Here is an 18389-nt window from a genome sequence, read left to right on the forward strand (position 1 = left end):
TTGAAGGATGGCCTGGTGTGAAATGTTGTCGAATGCCCCCTTAATGTCTAGGGTCAAGATCGACCGCTTGCTGTGGTTATTCAAGCTGTCCAGTACTTCCTCCTTGAGCTGAAGCAGTATGTCCTGGGTGGACAGATGCGGGCGAAAGCCGTACATTGTGTCGGGGAAGTAGTCTTTGTCCTCAATGTGAGGCGACAGCCGGTTGTGGACCATGTGTTCGAACAGCTTGCCAACGCAGGAAGTGAGGGAGATGGGCCTGAGATTCTTGGGGTTCAGGGGTTTGCCGGGTTTTGGAATAAGAGTGATGTCCGCGTGTTTCCACTGAGGAGGCAGGGAGCCCGCCAGCCAGCAGTCGTTGATATAGTCTAGCAGATTTTCCAGTGCTACGTGATCGAGGTTTCGGAGTAGCTTGTTGGGTATTTTGTCTCGACCCGGGGTGGTGTTGCGGGTGAGAGTGTATACCGCCGCCTCGATTTCAGCCAGTGAGAATGGCTCGTCCATTTCAGGGTTGGGGTCACCCGTGTAGTCTGGTGCCCGCTTGGGTTGGGCGTGTGACGGGGCCGCCAAAGGTTGTTTGAGCTCATCTAACAAATCGGCTTCAGTACCCGGGTGGTTGTGAATTAATCGGCGGAGTTGGTGGGTCGTGACCGCCTTGGACTCGCCGGTCCCCAACAGGGAGCGTAGCAGGTGCCAAGTTCGACGGGTCCCCAGCGTTCCTTGGATTTTGTTACAAAGTTGCATCCAGTTTAATTGGCTAAGTTGGAGGGCGTATGTTTCCGCTTCTGCCGTTAGTTTTGCAATGCGGGTCTTCAGTTTGCGGTTTGTCTTGTTTTTCCTCCATCGTCTGAGCAGCCCGTTGCGGGCGTCCCAGAGGTGGAGGAGATGGGCGTCGATGGCGGGATTGTCCTCCGTAAGGGAAAGTTCCTTGGTGTTTTCCCGTGCCTTCTCAAGGAGCTGGGTAGTCCAATCCTCGAGGCTTATGATGGGACCGGTGGGAGTTGCTTCTCGGAAATTTTTCCAATTGGTGATGCGTGCCGTGCCAATTTTTTGGCTCCTGGTCCTTTGGTGTGGGATTTGGAGCTGTATTATGTAATGGTCACTGCCCAGAGTTTTGTCCAGGCGCGACCATGTAGCCTGTTTGATGTTGTATGTAAACGTCAGGTCGGGGGTCGTATCCTGCGAGACGCTGTTGCCAATTCTAGTGGGAATGTGGAGGGAGTTATATAGGTAGAGTTGATTTTGTAGAGTAGCTTCATGTAAGCTTGTACCCTTTTTGTTGTTTCTGGGGTAACCCCAGGCCGTATGCTGGGCATTGAAATCCCCGAGCACCACGAGTTTGTGGCCTCTGGTACGTTGGCGGACGATTCTTAGAAGGCGGTCAATCGCCGAGAGAGTCTGTGTTGGAGGACTGTAGATGTTAAGGACGTACAGGCTGGTTTCTGTCTTTTTACGGGGTAGGAGCTCGACGAAAGTATAATCTATCGTTGTAGGTAGAGTGTGCGTTTGGGCGGTTTGGGTGGCTTGAACAAGGACGGCTGTTCGGGATGTTGGATCAGTGGCATATGTCGTGTAACCCCGAAGCGACACGTTGTCCGTATTCGTTTCTTGAAGGGCGATGAGGTCTGGCGAGTGTTGAAGGGCGAGGAGAGTGAGCGATGGTTTCTTGTTGCGAAACGAGCGACAGTTCCACTGCCATACGGTCAGCGGGGGTGGAGGTGCGGATGAGTTTTTGGGCGATGGGGGGTTAATCATCATCAATTTGGAGGGGAGGGGACGTGTCGCCGGAGGTGCTGGGTAAGGTGCACTGTTTGGGCCTTTTGCGCGCCTGTCGCTTTGCTCTTCGATGGTGTGGATGCGCTGATCGAGGTCGATCAACCGGCTGTTGAGGCGTTCTCCCATCTCGTAGATGATGCGCTCAAGGTGGCTAATATGTGTCGGAACGGGCGTAGGGGCGCGAGAGGTAAGTGGTGTGGCCTCGGGGTCCCTATCAAGGGTCGGCCCTGGAGGGCGCTGAATTTGGGGGTGGGCTGGCAGCTCCATTTGCGTGAGGGGTGGTGTGGCATCGGGGTTCCTCTCCGGGGTCGGGTCTTTAGGACGTTGAACTTGGTGGTGGAGTAACAGCTCCACTTGCATGAGAAGTTGCTCGATACGTTGTTCGAGGGTAGTCGTACGTTTATTCGTAGCTTCTAGCTGCTGTTTGAGGAGCGTGTTTTCTTGTTGGAGGGTTTGGATACGGGGGTCGGGAGTTTGCACGGGACGGGTGGAGAGTAGGGGGACTTGGTCATGAGCGTTAGGCGGAGGAGCAACGATGGTTGACCAGCTCACCTGTTGTTGGTTCGGTTGGTTCGGTGGAAATTGTCGTTGCTCAGGAGGCTGGGAATTCGAGGAGGATTGTTGTTGCCACCGCTGTGAGGTGAGAGCTCGTTCCCGGTCTCGCAGTGGCGGAGGCGGTGATCGCAGTTTTTTTCGGCAATCCTTGCTAGCCGTGGGGTGGGCGAGGCCGCAGAGTTGGCACTTAGGGGTGCAGTCGTGGTCTTGTGTGGGATCCCTTGTGTGGCACTGAGCGCACATTATCGTGTCGGGATTTGGACAGAGGTCTTGCCTGTGTCCGAGTTCTCCACAGAGAGAGCAGCACTGCACTGTTTGTCGGTATGGTCGGCAGCGAGTGAAAAGTCCATACGCTTTGATGTAGAATGGTACATGGATTCCTTCAAATGTGACCACTGCCGATGTAGAGTTGCCCAGCATGCGGGCATGTAGTATACGTGCGCCGTTGTATGCCAGGATGTGAGGGAGTTGGTCAGTGGTGGTGTCCGGGTCCAGACCGTGGATCACCCCACGTCTTGTCCCTGGGAGCGGTTTGAGGTAAGGTAGAACTTCATGAGTTGCTGCCCCCAGTTGGATCGTGGAAATTTCGCTCAACGCGAGCGCACAGTTTTCTTCGGGCGTGCCCGCAACGATTAAATTTTGCGAGGCTTGAATTTGCACGGTGACTCGAGCGTAGAAAATGTATTCAGGTATTTTGCTTGCCCGTTGTAAGCTCTGTGCGAGTTGGCGGTCATTCCAGGCAGCTACTCGTAGTCCAGTTCGTGGCCGAAAGACAACCTTGTAGTCGGAGTCGGGTAGTCGGGGTGCTGGCGTGCCAGGTGGACGGTTTGTAGACTGACGTGGCTCTGAGGGCCGCGGCGGGTTTGCTGGTCGGTTCTTGAGATGGCGACGTTCGCGTAGAATTTGCTGCCAGGGGCCGGGTGGTGCTAAGGTCCGGCCGCTCAGGGCGTCGAACTCCATGGCGTTGTCAGCGGAGTTGGGCATGGTGGCGGCTTGGGCTTTGCGAGCCGGTGGAAGAGCCGGCGGAAAGTCGGTGGCTATGCCTATCGGGGCGAAGCCTAGCGATATGGTTGCCGACGTGGTCGAGCTGTGGGTGGCGATTTTGTCAAAACAGTCACTCTGACGTCCGCTTGGGTGGTATCAACGTACAGCTCGTGATGTTAGGAAGCCCTTGGTGACTGTCTGAGGAACGTAGATGGTCCTGGACATCTAAAAGCGGACTTAGAAGCAGAAGCCTATGCGAGGCGCGGCTGAGCCGCGTCTCGCCTTCTTCTTCTTTCAGGAGGCACAAGAAGCGAGAGATAATATATCTCGCTCTTTGAAAGACCGCCTCATCTCCCTGAAAATGGACTGTGCAACCCGCCTGGATCGGGCCATTCTCGGAATTAATGTACAATACATAAAAGATGGAAAGCTTGTCCTGCGGGCACTGGCCATGAAAGAATTATTCGAGAGGCACACGGCAGAGCGCTTGAAGACTGAAGTGATGAAAGTCCTGTCCGCATACAACGTCAAGGTCGAGCAGGTGTACAGCATTACGACTGACAACGGGGCGAACATGCTGAAGACTGTAGAGCTGCTGAAGGAGTGCTCTGCCGAAGAGTCTGAGTCATCCGATTCAGAAAACGAAGAGTCCGATGAACGTGCGAAGTGCGCCGGGGAGTCACGTGATGCCGTCTTTGGGAGCTTTGAAGGCACCATTACCCTCGACGATGACGGCCCATTATTGCAGGGCATGAGATGCGCCGCCCACACACTGCAACTAGCCGTTCATGACACTCTGAAGGAACCGACCCTCGCTGATTTCATAAAAAAGAGCAGAACGCTTACTAAGAAACTCCGGAGCCAAACCATAATGTCGCTAATAAGAAAACTGAAGTTGAAGAAGGCGGTCATCGACTGCAGCACGAGATAGATGTCAACCGTGCTTATCTTGAGGCGACTTCTCGAGCCGAAAGAATTCTGCGACGATCTCTTCTCAGCTGACGATGAAGTACATTTCACCGAAGACTGGCTGAATACAGAACAAATCGTGCTTTCCTTCAGCGCAGCAGAAGCAGCCACGAAGGTTCTCCAACGAAAGCAGCTTACGATGGGCGATTTTTACGGCACTTGGTTAAAGTGCAGGATGCAGACACCGAAGGTCGAACCGCCCATAGCGACTGCGTTGGTTGCCTTCATGAAAAGAAGAGAGAAATGGCTGCTGGGGAACAACCTATTCTGTGCAGCAATTTATTTGGATCCTCGCTACCACGTTTCTCTTTCGAGTGATGAGAAGAGCCGTGCAAAGCAACACCTGATAAGGACCTGGGAGCAGATGAAGACTGCGAGCGAACAGCCCAGAATACGCCTCTTAGACTCCCCGGACAGCTCTGACAGAGCGGAGACGCTTTCCGCCGATGACGACCTGGAGTTGTTCCTGAAGGAGAGAGAAGAAGGCTCCTCAGGAAGTCGGACGAAGTCTTCCCGGAAAAGCGCACAAAGTGAGCGGCTTCTCGAATAGTTCGAAAGGGAGCCCCGAATTAAGACGGAAGCCAACGTCCTGGAGTTCTGGAGAAAAGAAAAACCTCGGTTTCCGGAGAGCTGGCAGTGGTCGCACTTGCGGTCCCCGCAACTCAAGTGAGCGTTGAGAGGGCCTTCTCAGGCCTCAAGTACATACTCTCTTGTCAGCGAACACGGCTCACACCAACGACTCTGGACGACGTTCTCCTCCTACGTTCAGTGTACGCCAACAAGCAGCCCTGATTGCGTATTTATAACAAACAACGGTGAGAAGTCAACAGCGTGCCAAGCTTTTGTGTCAGAAGAAATCTTTAAATACGTTAGAATTTTGATAATAAACTTGTTTATCATATTTGCTTGGGAATTAAACTTCTTCGGGGAACTTCTCGCTAAGGCAAAAGCAAATAGAGCTAGCAGAACTAAACTAAAATCACGCTAGAAATGGTGGGGATCTCAGCCTCTCAAAATTAATATACAGTGAATGATATCTCAATAATGAGAACAATGAACGGACTTTTGGAAATATGTTAGGGAGCACTGTGATTTTGCTACGCTATGCGCGATTACTAGCATGGAGCTTCCGTTACCGGGATGATGTATGTACAGTCGGCACGGAATGGAACGCGAACAGAGAGGGTCGACTGCTTTCAGAGCACCGCCAGCGCTAGGTTAAAGCTTGGGATGTGAAAAGCTAGGGTCTAACACATCCTACTCCGATGTGTCAGACTCTGGCTTGGCGAATTCCAAGCTCCAGCCTAGCGTCGGTGGCGCGGTAAAAAGCATCGACCCTCTGTTCGCGTTTCATTCCGTGCCGACTGTACACATGAAGAAGTGACAAAAACTTGCACTACGAGGGACAGATTTCATAGATCGTCTCCGAAAAGGACCCGTCACCCACACAGCTTTAAAAGTGCCTCCCTCAAACAGCTGACACTTCTAAGGAAGTAAAACTTCATAACACCATGCATGTCAACCATTTCTAAAGTCTCTTTCAGTGACCTTCGGGTTCCTACTCGAATCCAGCCCACCCAGCAACGCTCTGCATCGGCTTTTCCGCACTTTCCCTGGGTCTCAAACCAGAAAGAAAGCCGGTGAAGCGGGCGAAGAAAGTAGACTGTAGAGCGTAAAACGTAGTAGAGCTTTCTATTTCAATTTTGTATTCTTGCTCTAGAGCCCGGTCGCCTGGCGCTCTAACCACCTTTCCAAAAAGCCGAGCTCAAGGTCGCCAAAAAAGCGGAAAAAAAAAATATAGCGATAAAGTTGTTCCCCCTTCTCTGTGCCTCTCTCTCTCTCTCTGTCTGTCTGTCTGTGTGTCTGTCTGCCTGTGCCTGTCTGCGTTTATGGCTTTCTTGGTGAAATTTTGCTTCTTTTACGACCACGTGACTCCGCTGAAAATGTCGAAGGCACTGTATGCGGAAACTTTGGAAGTTTGGGGCGCCACAGCGGTGCGCGAGAAGCGCCACTTCGCGTTTTTACTTTTTAGTCGCCAGATCGAAGTGACAACTGACAATGCTCGCGGTGCTAGATGTGCCGCCACATTTCAAGGACAGACTAACCTCGTGCTGTAGCAGCTGTTTAAACAATCACGACGAATTTGACTTTGAATTTTTTTCCAGCATAAGCGCGTTTTCGCTAGTGTTTTGTGCGTCAACTGACGGACAGAATGCCAGCAAAAAGGTTCGCATTGGATATACACCGCTTGCGGCCTACTTTAACATCCGCCCAAATGTGCGTATGAGTCGACGAAGGCGGCTTGTCTTGCTTAAATATAGTCCGACATAGCGCGGGCGCGCGCGCTCTCGGAGCGCGTAAACATGTTGATTGCTCACAGATCTCGATCCTGTGCTCGCAGGCCAATGAAAGCAGCGCATGGTGCGCTACGCTGCGTTCAACGTCGGAGCACCGTGCGTCGGAGTATAAAGGCGCGAGCGCTGGCTAAAGTCGGCTTCGTCACGCCGGTTACGCGGTTACGCCGCGAACGCCAGCAAACTGAAGTTGGGCGGAGCGCTGCCGAAGCTACAGACGCGAGAGCGTAGCACTCTCAGTTGAAAGGGAGGGAAAGGAGTCTCCATAGTGCGCAATAGTGACTCCTCTCCCTCCTTTTCAACTGCGGGTTCTGCGCTCTCGCGTCTGCTGCTTTGACAGCACTGCACCCAACTTGTGAGACAGCGTATACACTTTAACTTCTCTGGCGGCGCGCCGCTACCGGGCGCATGCGCAAAACGCTACCTCGAGACAGCGCTTTTCTTGTTCCTGCGAAGCGCCGGTCGTGCCTTGCGTTCCGTGCGGACGCGCCTGCACCGTCGCGAGCGAGTGCATTGTTTGATCGTCACTGTGAACGCCGAATTGCTTTGTCGGATGGCCTGGACATACGATGCACGCATGAAGATGGTGATAGCATTGTTGTTACATCGCCTCCGCCGCAAGCGCAATCGCTTAGAAATTTTCGACGAGCCTACGACGCTTGGAGAGTACCACTGTACCACCACCTCGTACAGGAGCTCCGCCACTGCGACCCAGAGTACCGCTTCAAGTACTTCAGGTAACAGAAAGCTTGCTCTAAGGAAATATTTAACGCGTGGTGGTTTAAGGCTTTTGACTAGTGACCTTCGAAAGTCTTCGAGGCTGGTCCGGCGGCTTTCGGCGCGGCCGGCGCGAAATAGCTCTAAACCCATTTCGCGCCGGCTTTGCCCGTGCGCGCCAAATGCCGCCGGTCGCGTCGGCTGCGTCAAGACGAGTGCCTGGCTTTCGCCGACGCAACGTCGCCGTGCAGCGCGCTCGCGCGCGCATCCGTTACCCGAGTTTGCCAGAAAAATAAGCCTTGTCGTCGGTAGGTGGGATTTAAAATGTTTTGAAAATATAGCCGACTTTCAAATTTGCGTAAAATCGTTTGATGCGAAGATTTCCCGCGACTTTTTTCACCTTCTCCTCGTTCGACGACTCGACAGACGTGCAACCCCCGGTCATATGCGGCAAATAAAATTTATATCGAGTGCACGGCTTAAACACGTACTTCGTATGCTACGACATTTTATTTCGTCTTTTTCAAGGGCTCCGCTTTAATGAAACTGATATCTCAGATAAATAGCACGTAATCTAAGTACAAGTGAATTCGTGTGAATATTTTTCGTTGAAATTAAAGTTTGATAGTAGTAAACAAAACTGGATTTTTTGACGGACAATTTTTTTACATTTATAAGTTTCTATATTCCTGTTACTTCTGAGGAAACAAGCCTAGCTACCTTTTTTCTCTAGCATAAAATATAAATAAAAGTGCACTGGCAACTATTCAAGCGGAAACAAGTTGCTCCATTGCGGCTGGAGCAATGGTAAAAAGATTTGGAATAAATTAATAAACTTTAGCGGTTCGAACCGGTTCGAACCGGTTTGAACCGTTATTTTCGCTCCTTGGAACTGAACCGGAACTGAATCGACAAGCGTGAACCCGAACCCGAACCGAACCGTTAAAAATTTCGGTTCGACACTCTGGTAAAAAGTACAAATATATATTGCAAGTTGAAGATTTGAGCCAATTTAGAAACATTTTGTAAGTTATGACCTTGATTTCTTCTTTGTGACTTATTGCTTTTGTGCTTTGTGAAATTTCCGTTTCTAATCGCTTTCATCTAGGGTTTTTGCATTGTATACTTTTTCTCAGGCTGGGAAGAGTTTGCAATACTCTTAAAAAAAATAATAGGTAAATTAATAGGTAAGCAAATAAAAAGTGATACCGTTTAACTCAAAATATACGAAAGGAATAGTAGAAAACGTGTACCCGTTTGCACAGCGACCAATCAGAGCGCAGGAGGGCGGGGCCAAGCCCAATACGACCAATCACAGCGCAGTAGGGCGGGGCCCTATTGCGCTGTGATTCTCCCGTCCCAGTGACCAGTGTCAGGCCGCTGGCATCGATGGCCACGCTTAGGGTGGTCACCGGGTATTGGGCATTGACCAATTGGAGCTCGCCCGGGTCCCGCCCCCCCAGGTACGGGGAGCAGGTGTGAGGTCACGTACCTCGAACCCCAGACCTCAAACCACAAGCGTGGTTGACCAGGTGTTGACAGCTGTGGTCATCATCTGATAACAACCACGTGATGTCACAATGTCCGAGCTTCGTCCGACAGAGGGCGCTTTAGGACTTGAATTGCGGCGCTCAGAGCGTCTCAAGTGTGATGTCACAGGGTTCGAGCTGCGTCCGACAGAGGGCGCTCACGGGATGTCGCACGGGGTTTGCGCTGCATCCGAAAGAGGGCGCTGCGCTGCGGTCACATGATGGTCACGGGACATTATTTGAATCGCTGCGCGGTAAATGCAATTTAAACGCTAAAAAAAGGCTCCGCGGCCGGCTGGGAATCGACCTCTCTACCTTGGGCACAGCAGCTCGACAACCTACCCCTGAGCTACGAGCACATTGCTTCCGAGACGGCTTAACTAATCTTAGTTGTCCGTGTGGGTGTGTGTGCAATTCAGATCACGTGTTTTCCTAAAGTCAAAGTCAAATTGGGGGGTTTTACATGCCAAACCAACGACGGGCACCTGGCACGCCCCGGCGGAGGACTGAGGATTAATTCCGACCACCTGGGGATCTTTTGACGTGCTACCGAAAGCTCGGTACACGGCGTCTTCTCCGCAATAAGCCTCCGTCAGATTGCGGGCACCTCGGCCGGGACTCGAACCCGCCACATGGGGATCCGTAGGCCGACGCTCTCGCCTCGGAGTCACCGAGGCGGCTACGTGTTTTCCTCCCACTTGGCTTTTGTAATGCGGTTAAAAAACAGGATGCGTCAATGCCGCAGGTTATGTGACGATGGTGGTGTGACGTAATGCATCGCTGGGCGCTAACGTTGCTCGTCTTCCTATCACGTGATTTCGCGCGCATGATACAAACGGTGATCGTGGACTCGTCACCTCGGGAATGGCTTTCGTAATCTGGGTAAAAAAAAAAAAAAACGAAACAAACAACCCTCCACGGAATTTGAACGCGTCATTGCTCCAGGTCATGCGACGAAGCCTATCTACAATTCCGTCATGCAGGAACAAGTCTAGACAGGTTTTGATATATCTCGAGAGCTCGGAATGTTATTTTCTTCTTTTTTTTTTTTCATATGCAAATGAAGTACATTGTTTAGACGCTCCGCTCGTTCGCTTTTGTTTATTTAGCTGTCGCATTTGGGCTCGGAACGTCATTTGTGCGCCGGAGGTCGATCTGACAAGATGCTCGTGCGTGAACGTCTCGATGGCTGCGCAGAAGAAGATACTCGATGGAGCAATGTCGAAGCCTGCGCTGCACATCGAAAAGCAAACAACAACTTCTTTGTGTCTGCGTTCGATCTGCCGGTGGACCTCGTCATTTATGGCAAGCTCGTTCCATATGAAGTGCATCCCGTTGTGTTCAGGATAATAGCCCCCGTCTACGAGAGCTACAAGGGGCAGGACAAGGAGTGGGAATCGCACGAGCAGCCCTTTGTGCTCTTATCGCAATGGTCGGGCAAGGTGTTGCCCAAGGTGACCGCAGCGGAGACGACGGACGTGGTGGAATTCATCGCGGATACGCTGAAGACCATCAAACGCGCGATGCAGTGTAAGCACCACATCGAAGCCACCTACATTAATTGCCTGGACACCGACGTTCTTCGATATCGCCTCATCACCGTGGATACCGTAGACTCGTGGTAATAATATAACTAACCCTAAGATGACTGCGTGTCTCTCTCCTGTGGTTGGTCGCCTTGTTAAAGACTGGACCCTGATAGCGGTCCGGTCAGTCTACTATCGACCTACGTACAGATCGGTCGCGAAGAAGCGAAATGAGGGATCAGTTTTACGTGCATCTATTCTCAAATGCCTTGTCGCACATTTTTCACGACAATAGCAAGTTCAAAGTACAATTGTCTGAATCTAATAAATTAAACGAACCGTAGGAGGTAAAGTAGAAATTTGGGCTAGTTGGTTCATGATCAGTATATACAGCGCCAAAAAGGAACTTAACTTCCCATTTAGCATCAAGAATGTGACGAGCCCATCTAACGAGCTGTACTTGGTCAGGCCTACGGATGCCGGAAAGTGGAAGGTACCAAAAAGCTACGAATACAGCCAAAGCAAGACTTTATCACGCTGGTGAAAAGTGCCCTGCGAGACCTCTTTGGTCCCAAGACGAGGTTCGAGCGAAAAGGAAAATGTTACTCTTTAAGCTTCCAGAGAAACAACGCATTGCGCATGTCACCTACATTGTCGATAAACTCGGATTTGCAGAGATCGTTTTTGGAACAGGTCAGGCCGTCGAAGGCAGCCCCGTGGAGGAAGATACATTCGATCGGGAGGTTGAGGTAGAGCTGACGAGGGTAAAGCACCTGATGACTCAGTATCGAATTGAGATCTTCGAGGGCTTCTATGAATCGCCAGAAAATCTCATTACCGCAATAAATATCACGTACCAGTCTCATCTTAAGCTCAATTCTTCGAAAATATTGCTTCGTCATAATCCATACATCAAAGTCGTAGAGTTACAGTTGCACCACAGCGGGTATATCTTAATCAATGCTCACTTATCCCACGTGCTTGGCTTCGGTCAGAAAAGCGTGTACACTTCCTTCTCCGTGGTAGACCGTGATGTTATATTATTTCCCAGCAATTACATTTTTACCTATTGTGATATCATAGAAGCGGAGCACGTCGGTGTCGCGAAAGCTCCTCTCCTGAGAGTCGTCCCATTCGTAGTGTCAAAACGAAACGGAATGATATGGTATTATTTCAATCTACCCCAATATAAGAAGGTGATCGTAAAAGAAGTCAGCACCATTTGTCTCGAGCTTGTTGGCGAGAGAGGAAGCTACATCCTATTTCTGGACGGATCGGGTCACGTTGCAGCCACTCTTCATTTTAGAAAATGCACGTAAAGTCCCCACCGTGTTGTTTGGTACATTTCTCGGGTTCCACAGAAAGACCGCACACGCATTTTGTGTCCGAGCCCCTGTTCCAAGTTGTGAGCGGACTACTGTCCGACATTTATCAGAGGCTATCGCCAGTGTTTACAAAGCGAGTGGCCCCTTACCTGGGTCAAAAACTAGTGTCCACGGGCAGAGATATCGCAGAGCGAAAGAGACAGGGTTCCTCGCGGAAGGACGCCTTAAAGAAGGGAATTGGCCGCACGTATCGAAGCACCAGAGACGAGTTTCTCCAAAAGCTGCAGTCTGGCGGAGGGCATAAAAGAAAGGCGTCCAGACAGTGCTGTTCAGTTTCTGGACGACAAGAGAAACGAAAGGTCGTGCATGACTTTTTCGATACCTAAAAAAAAATGACGGGCGATATTTTTTACCCTGCACGAGCGTTCCTGCCTGTGCACCAGTGGAGAGCTCGATCTGTTCTTTCTTCCGCCTAAGTCTTTTGCTTTGTAAAAGTCCGAATATATCGAATTCTTTCCGGTCGCCACGACAACACCCACTTCCGTCTTAGAATTTCACGTTCCGTCTCTAGGACCTCACTTCAACGATCTGAAATCAAGTTTCCTGCATATCCAGTCAAAAATCGTGCGAGCCAATGGCGATCCCGTCAGCACCACCGCGACGGACGGAACTCTCACGCAAGATAAGGTCATACAGGTTCAGGCATTCGGAAGCTCCCTTTTTCAATACTTACACGTGTATCTGAATCAGACTTCGGTGAGCCAGTACGAGAATTTTGCTTATCGTTCCTATCTCGATATTCTCCTGCACGCAAACCAGACGAGTAGGGATCACTCTCTTTCCGCGATGTTGTACGAAAAAGGACCCGTAAATACGTCCGAAAAGCTCGACATTCCCGCCGATGCTAAGGGTTTTACGGCACGTTTCAATAGAACAGAAGGAAGCACGCTCTGTGATTTGTTTTGTCCTCTTATGAGTGACATATGTCACCAGGACAAGCTTCTCTTGAACGGGGTGGATATTCGCATCGTGCTGCGGCAAAATACCGAAAATTTCAGGCTCTTGGCCGCTTCAACGGTTCCCCCGAAACACGTCGTCCAACTTTCTCGCATTGTGCTCTACATTCGACGCGTGCAAGTGGCCCCGACGGTGCTTGTGGGCATCGAAAGACGCCTGCAGTCCTCTCCCGCGACTTATCTACTACGTGGGGTGGAGATCAAGACTAGAACCGTTTCTCCCGGTGTGTCGCACATTGTCCACGACGATCTGTATCCGCATCGAGTGCCGTCAAAGCTCCTCGTCGCTTTCGTGAACAGCGTGGCGTTTCAGGGAAGTCGCGAGCACGACCCCTTCAAGCTCGAACACTTCAACTCGAAAACGGCGGTCCTGGAAGTCGGTGGCTGCCAGCAGACGGAGCAATTTGATTTTGGTCAATATCTGTACATGAAGGCCTATATGAGCTTACAACACCGCCTCAATCGAAGAGACGTCCCCCAATCTAACGGTGCCTTCTCAAAAGTCTCCTTTCTGCTCTACTATATTCTGACTCCGGACAGGGAAGAGCAGAGTCTTTGTCCAATCTCCACGGCGAACGTGAGACTCACCTTGACCTTCAAGCAAGATCCAACTAAAGCCATCACCATTCTTTTTATGTGAGAAGCGCCTCGCGTCCTGGAAATTGACAAGGAGAGAAACGTCAAGTTTGCCGTTTGAAATGGAAGAACACGAATTTTACCTAATGTTCGCGGGAAATCATTGCACGCGTCACTGGTTTCGTGGCACGTTCGCGTGCGACGAGATTGGTCAAGAGCCAGCGTTACCCGGTCTTTACGTAGTGAATACGGCACCGAGGTCTTCGTTCGGTGAACACTGGGTTCTCTTCTACGTGTGCCCAAAGGACAATGCAATTAGTTATTTTGACAGTTTCGGAATGATTCCGATTCACGAGGAATTTTACGACTTCATCGGAGGCGCAGCGTCCTTCTTCTACTCCAAGAAAAGAATTCAAGGGACTCTGTCGCACACGTGCGGACTTTACTGTCTCTACGTCGGTGCGCTCCTATGTTGCGGTGTACCGCTCTGCGAGTGCATCCAAACCTTCTCGGTGAGCGACTACCGACGGAACGACCGACACATTTCCATACTCGTGCGCAAGCAATTTTCCTCTCCCGCTTTAAAGCTCTCCTGCTGCTCCGCCCTGTAACCTGATTTGGAAATAAAGCCACAAAAGGACACAAAGCGAGGATGGATCTTTTTCTTTTTATTCAATAGGCATATATCTAAGAAATTCTCGAGACACGGAGAAACAAAGGGAGCGCGACAGCTCTTTATACAAGCATCAAACACTCGGCGGGGGGAAAAACCCCCGCGCTACATGAAAATCACACAACAAAATGGCTCTTTACACAACCCTCTGTGTGTACACACGCGGACACATCAGTCTGAAATGATGGAGATCAGAGAAAGCACTTCACTTAGAGGCTCCAATGTCCGAAAGGAAGAGTTGAAACGCCGTCGGTGTCGATGAAGCGCTTGTTGTCAAACGGGTTGAGTCCTATCTTCTCCACGGCAACAGTCTTGTTCTCGCACAACTTACGAGCGATAGTCCGCTGCGTGATCTTGTGCAGAGTTTGTTGCCCGAGAGTTTGAACGTAGAGCTCGTAGGTTAGCTTACGGGACTCGCACCTTTTCACTCCTTTCGCCCTCACATAGTGCTCTCGGGAGGCTAGTTCGAGCGAATAGAGTTTTGGTTTCAGACAAACAAATCCAAGAATGTGATCTTTTGGGAATTCATTTTTGAACACTCCTAGTTTCATTTTGTTTGCGGGAGAAAACAAGGGGTGATCGCCCGGGTACCCAGAAGTATCCAGGTGAGTTTCGGCAAGGGTCGCGAGCTTCGAGTCTACATCCGGGTCGGTGATTTGGAGAATGAACGAGTCCGTGTCGCTGTACGCTGCGCGAGCGTCGGGGAAAACGCGCCTGACCTGCTTGTAGAAAAATTCGTACATGACCAGTTTGGACATCTCTAGGATAGAGAAACCCGCGTACACGGGTTTGTTCAAGTGTAACGTTCTCTGGGAAAACTGAAAGATCACCACGGTCAGGCTGATTGCCGCAAACTGCCTGAAGTTAGGCTTCTGCAGGTTTTTGAGCACTTCGTCCTCGCTCACGCTAATGACAACGTTATTGTACTGGCGTGGGTTTTCGATTGTCTTGCCATAAATTGAATTCATAATGAGTTTAGATAGGTTCTTTTGAAAAGCATTCGTCGCCTGTTTTCGTAGGTTGTGTTTAAAGTCGATGAAATCTTTAAGGAATGCACTCTGCGAAAACTTTAAAACGCGATGAATGGCCTTTAGCTGTAAGCCCAACTGCAGATACAGCTTGAGATTTCGGTAGTGAATAATGTAATTCCGTTTCGGGTAAAAGGTGAGAAGCAGCTTTCGCTCAGACTCTCGCTGGGGTAGGTGAAATTTTTCGACGAGCGCCTTTTAATAGGGTGAGAGCCATTCGAGCGGGACTCCTCGTTTCTCGGGAGCCAGGGGAAAGTCCGCGTGCGAATCGTGTAGCTCCCGGGGATAGTCGAGGTCCACGTCTAAAATGTAACCCTCGGGCGCGTCGTCGGTAACCTGCTGGAAGTGGAGAGCGTCGATTTCCTCGCGGTCTAGCCAGCGAAAATCTGCGCAAGGAAGGGCTTGCCGCATGGTGGAAGCGTACAGGCCGTTCACGTCGAGGTCTAAAATTTGAGAAACCGCCGTGTTCGGATCGAAACATGCGGTTCCTGGCACGTTAGCCCTCGTGTTACGAATGGCACATTGAACGATTCCTCCTCGCAGGCCCGCTTCGATGAACAGATACACATCCACGTCGTCGAGCAGCTCCAGTTTTACCCCAGTCTGTTTAAGTGCGCAGGCAAGACTGAGCGCGGGCAGGGAAACGTAGTGTAACGGATCGAGCTCGTACGTGTCTAAAGTCCATTTCCTAAAATTTTGGAACACGTCGGCGAGAAGTAGGCAGTCGAGTTTCAGGTAGCAGTCACTGTATCCTCCTAGGCTTTTGAAATTGAATGTTTCAAAGACGGTTTGGGCGTGACGGTAGTCGTCCTTCGAAATTTGGCTGTCGTTAAGCTTGTTGTAAAACGACTCGCGGGGCGGTAGCTCGGGCTCCCGGTAAGCCTCGAAACTGGTCACATAGTCGTAAGGAAATACGCCTTTCCGCGCCAGAAGCTCAACGTGCTGCGGAAAAGCCTGCTTTAGACAGCACAGGTTTTCTAGTCCCTTGGAACGGAGGTCCTGAACCAGCGCGTCCAAGCTGGCGGGGAGAAAGGCCAGACTGTCGAGAAACCGCAGGTTACCCACGTCGAGTCGCTTAAATTGCTGGCAGCTAGTGGCGAGCACTTTAATATCTTTAGACTCGAATAAGTCGAGTTTGGGTAGTATAAAGGCCAGGTCATACGAATGGTTGTGCGCGAGCACTGGAATGACTTTCTTGTTTACTCTCAGATTTAAATTGCATCCCTGACACAACGACTGCCTGTACGATCCGCTAAAGTGATCGTGATCTCTGACTTTTCTCTTTCGATTTCCAAACGATTCGCCACAAATCGCGCAGTGAGAGGCAGACGCGTGAGCCTCTTCGTCCACGCTCACCATTGGCACTTCCTCACTTCGAATCCATTCGCCAATGAGCTTGGACAATTGATTAAGGATGGAAATGAACTTTTCCACGCAGTCCTCGCCCCGGTACAAAAACTGCTCGACGATGCGCGAGTCCGTGGATCGGATTACGAGTATGCAAAAGGAACTGGGGACGTGCTTCTCGTATGCCTGACCCATGTTTTCCGCTTCCAGAATGGCCTCGAAATCGTAGGCGCAAAAGTAGGGGAAAGGTTCCATCGCCTGTGGGCTCCGGAAATACAGCGCGTCCCCCTTTGCAGGACACACCGTTCGGACTGCCTTCTTTTCCTTACACAGCGATAAATGACTTCCCAGCGCAGTGCGAAAGCGAAAGCCCATCATACACCTTTTACAACGAAAACGGTGAGTGCGCCTGTTCGCGAAAAGACCGGCAAAGTTGGTGATTAGAACAAAGTGTTCGTCTATCAGGAGCAAATCCACGTGCTTCTCCCGCTCGCTATCGTTTACTTTGAGCGGGTAGACGAACCTTTGTTCTCGATCATAACCGTACACATTTACGGACACGGAGTTTTTTCTCTCGAAAGCCTGCACGTCTTGCGGAAACGTCACTGGATACGCGGTGGGGAACCAATACTTGCCAAAATGGTCTCGGTAGCAAGAAGCTCTCGATCGATTAGAGGGTGCGGGATGGAGACCGGCGAGCACAGAAAACACAAAGCACATGTTTTTCTCCGACTCGTTCAGTTGCTCGTTCACATTCACTAGGCACTGTCTGCTTGGAAGTTCCCCGGGTAACACAAAACTCGCACAGCCGACCGTGGGCGGAATGAAACGTCCCACGGTGATGGTGCAGGTCTGAATGGCGACGACGACAAGCCCAGATCCTCGTTCTTGATACTGTTCGAGGCGAGCAGAGATCTCGGCGCATGCAGTCTGTAGAGCATCGCGAATGCTACCTTCGGCCCAAACCGTGTGGACTAAAGAATGAAAGTAGTGCACGCTGAATTCAAATTCGTCGTCACCGCTGAGACGAGTCATTTCCACGGTTAGTGTGATGAAAAAACGCAATGGCATTTCATAATGCCTAAAAACATTGGCCATTGCGTCGGACTGAAGCCGAAAAAGCGTGGATACATCGTGAGACTCGTCGTCGCGCTCGTGCAAATGCATATCATAACGCGCGGTAAAGTTTGGAAAGGCGCACAGTGAGTTGATGAACGGAAGGCAATCTTGCGACGGGATATTGTGAACCTGGGCCAGATGAACTTGTAACGACTCCGCGCTGGAGTACTGCTGCCGCTCTCGCGCATCACACAAGTGGCAGGTTACCATTTTTTTTTTTCTGGAGTTGTCCCGAGCGGCTCACAATTTTGTTTTAGTCAGAGCACGAGAAAGTGATGACCGGTGACCGCTCGTCACCACTGGTTTTCTCCATCGTGAGTCCCTTCATCGCCCTCATGCTCTGGAGATCTTCCTCATTCAGTTCGGCAAACCGCTTGGGTAAAAATACTTTTACCACATTGCTCTCCAGCTGCAGAGTCACACAAACGGATGGCCCGTATCGCGTGTCCATTCGCCTCACCTCCAGCACGGGTATCTTGACGTTGCACGGAATGGCGCTCATGCTGACAAACAAAGACGATGACGACGCTCGCAGTGACGACAGCTTGTTCAGGACCCCGTCCATTTTGGGTTGACCGGAGGGCGGCGATGGCTCGAGGTGGGACGACAGTCTGGAAATAATGACACATTAGTATACGGCGGCCCTACAAAGCTTTTTCTTTTTCAGCATTACCTTTTCCTTCCGGAGAGAGAGCAGTGAAGACACTTAGAGGACGATACCTCGGATTATATATACCGAGCGGATTGCGTAATGACGACTCGCTGTGCAAGCAACACGTGCGTAGAAAAAGAAAAAAACCGAGACTGAAAACAAAAGAGCTAGCGAGCCAGCGTCAAAACAACGTATTTAATTTGCATATAAGAAAAAATCGCATTCCGAGCTTTCGAGACATGTCCA

At 50.8% G+C, this 18389-nt stretch overlaps 1 protein-coding gene across 1 annotated transcript; it reads right to left on the bottom strand.

Annotated features, from left to right (window-relative positions):
* Window positions 1–14175: 14175 nt before the first annotated feature.
* On the bottom strand, window positions 14176–17470 carry LOC115313880. Its single transcript, XM_040210445.3, has 2 exons — window positions 15254–17470; window positions 14176–15103 (listed from the first exon to the last, which is right to left on the bottom strand). The coding sequence occupies exons 1-2, from the start codon at window positions 17468–17470 to the stop codon at window positions 14207–14209; spliced, it is 3114 nt and encodes a 1037-aa protein (XP_040066379.3). The 3' UTR covers window positions 14176–14206.
* Between the last annotated feature and the right edge of the window lie 919 nt (window positions 17471–18389).

This window comes from Ixodes scapularis, unplaced genomic scaffold, assembly GCF_016920785.2.
Source record: "Ixodes scapularis isolate PalLabHiFi unplaced genomic scaffold, ASM1692078v2 PGA_scaffold6__148_contigs__length_123643588, whole genome shotgun sequence".
Lineage (NCBI taxonomy): Eukaryota > Metazoa > Arthropoda > Arachnida > Ixodida > Ixodidae > Ixodes > Ixodes scapularis.

Excerpts from the sequence above, each read along its gene's own strand:
- LOC115313880 (XM_040210445.3), bottom strand. The coding sequence starts at position 17,470 with ATGGCCAATGTTTTTAGGCATTATGAAATGCCATTGCGTTTTTTCATC. Across the intron at positions 15,104-15,253 it reads TGGCTCCCGAGAAACGAGGA|TTGGGCTTACAGCTAAAGGC; the intron begins GTCCCGCTCGAA and ends CTGTATCTGCAG.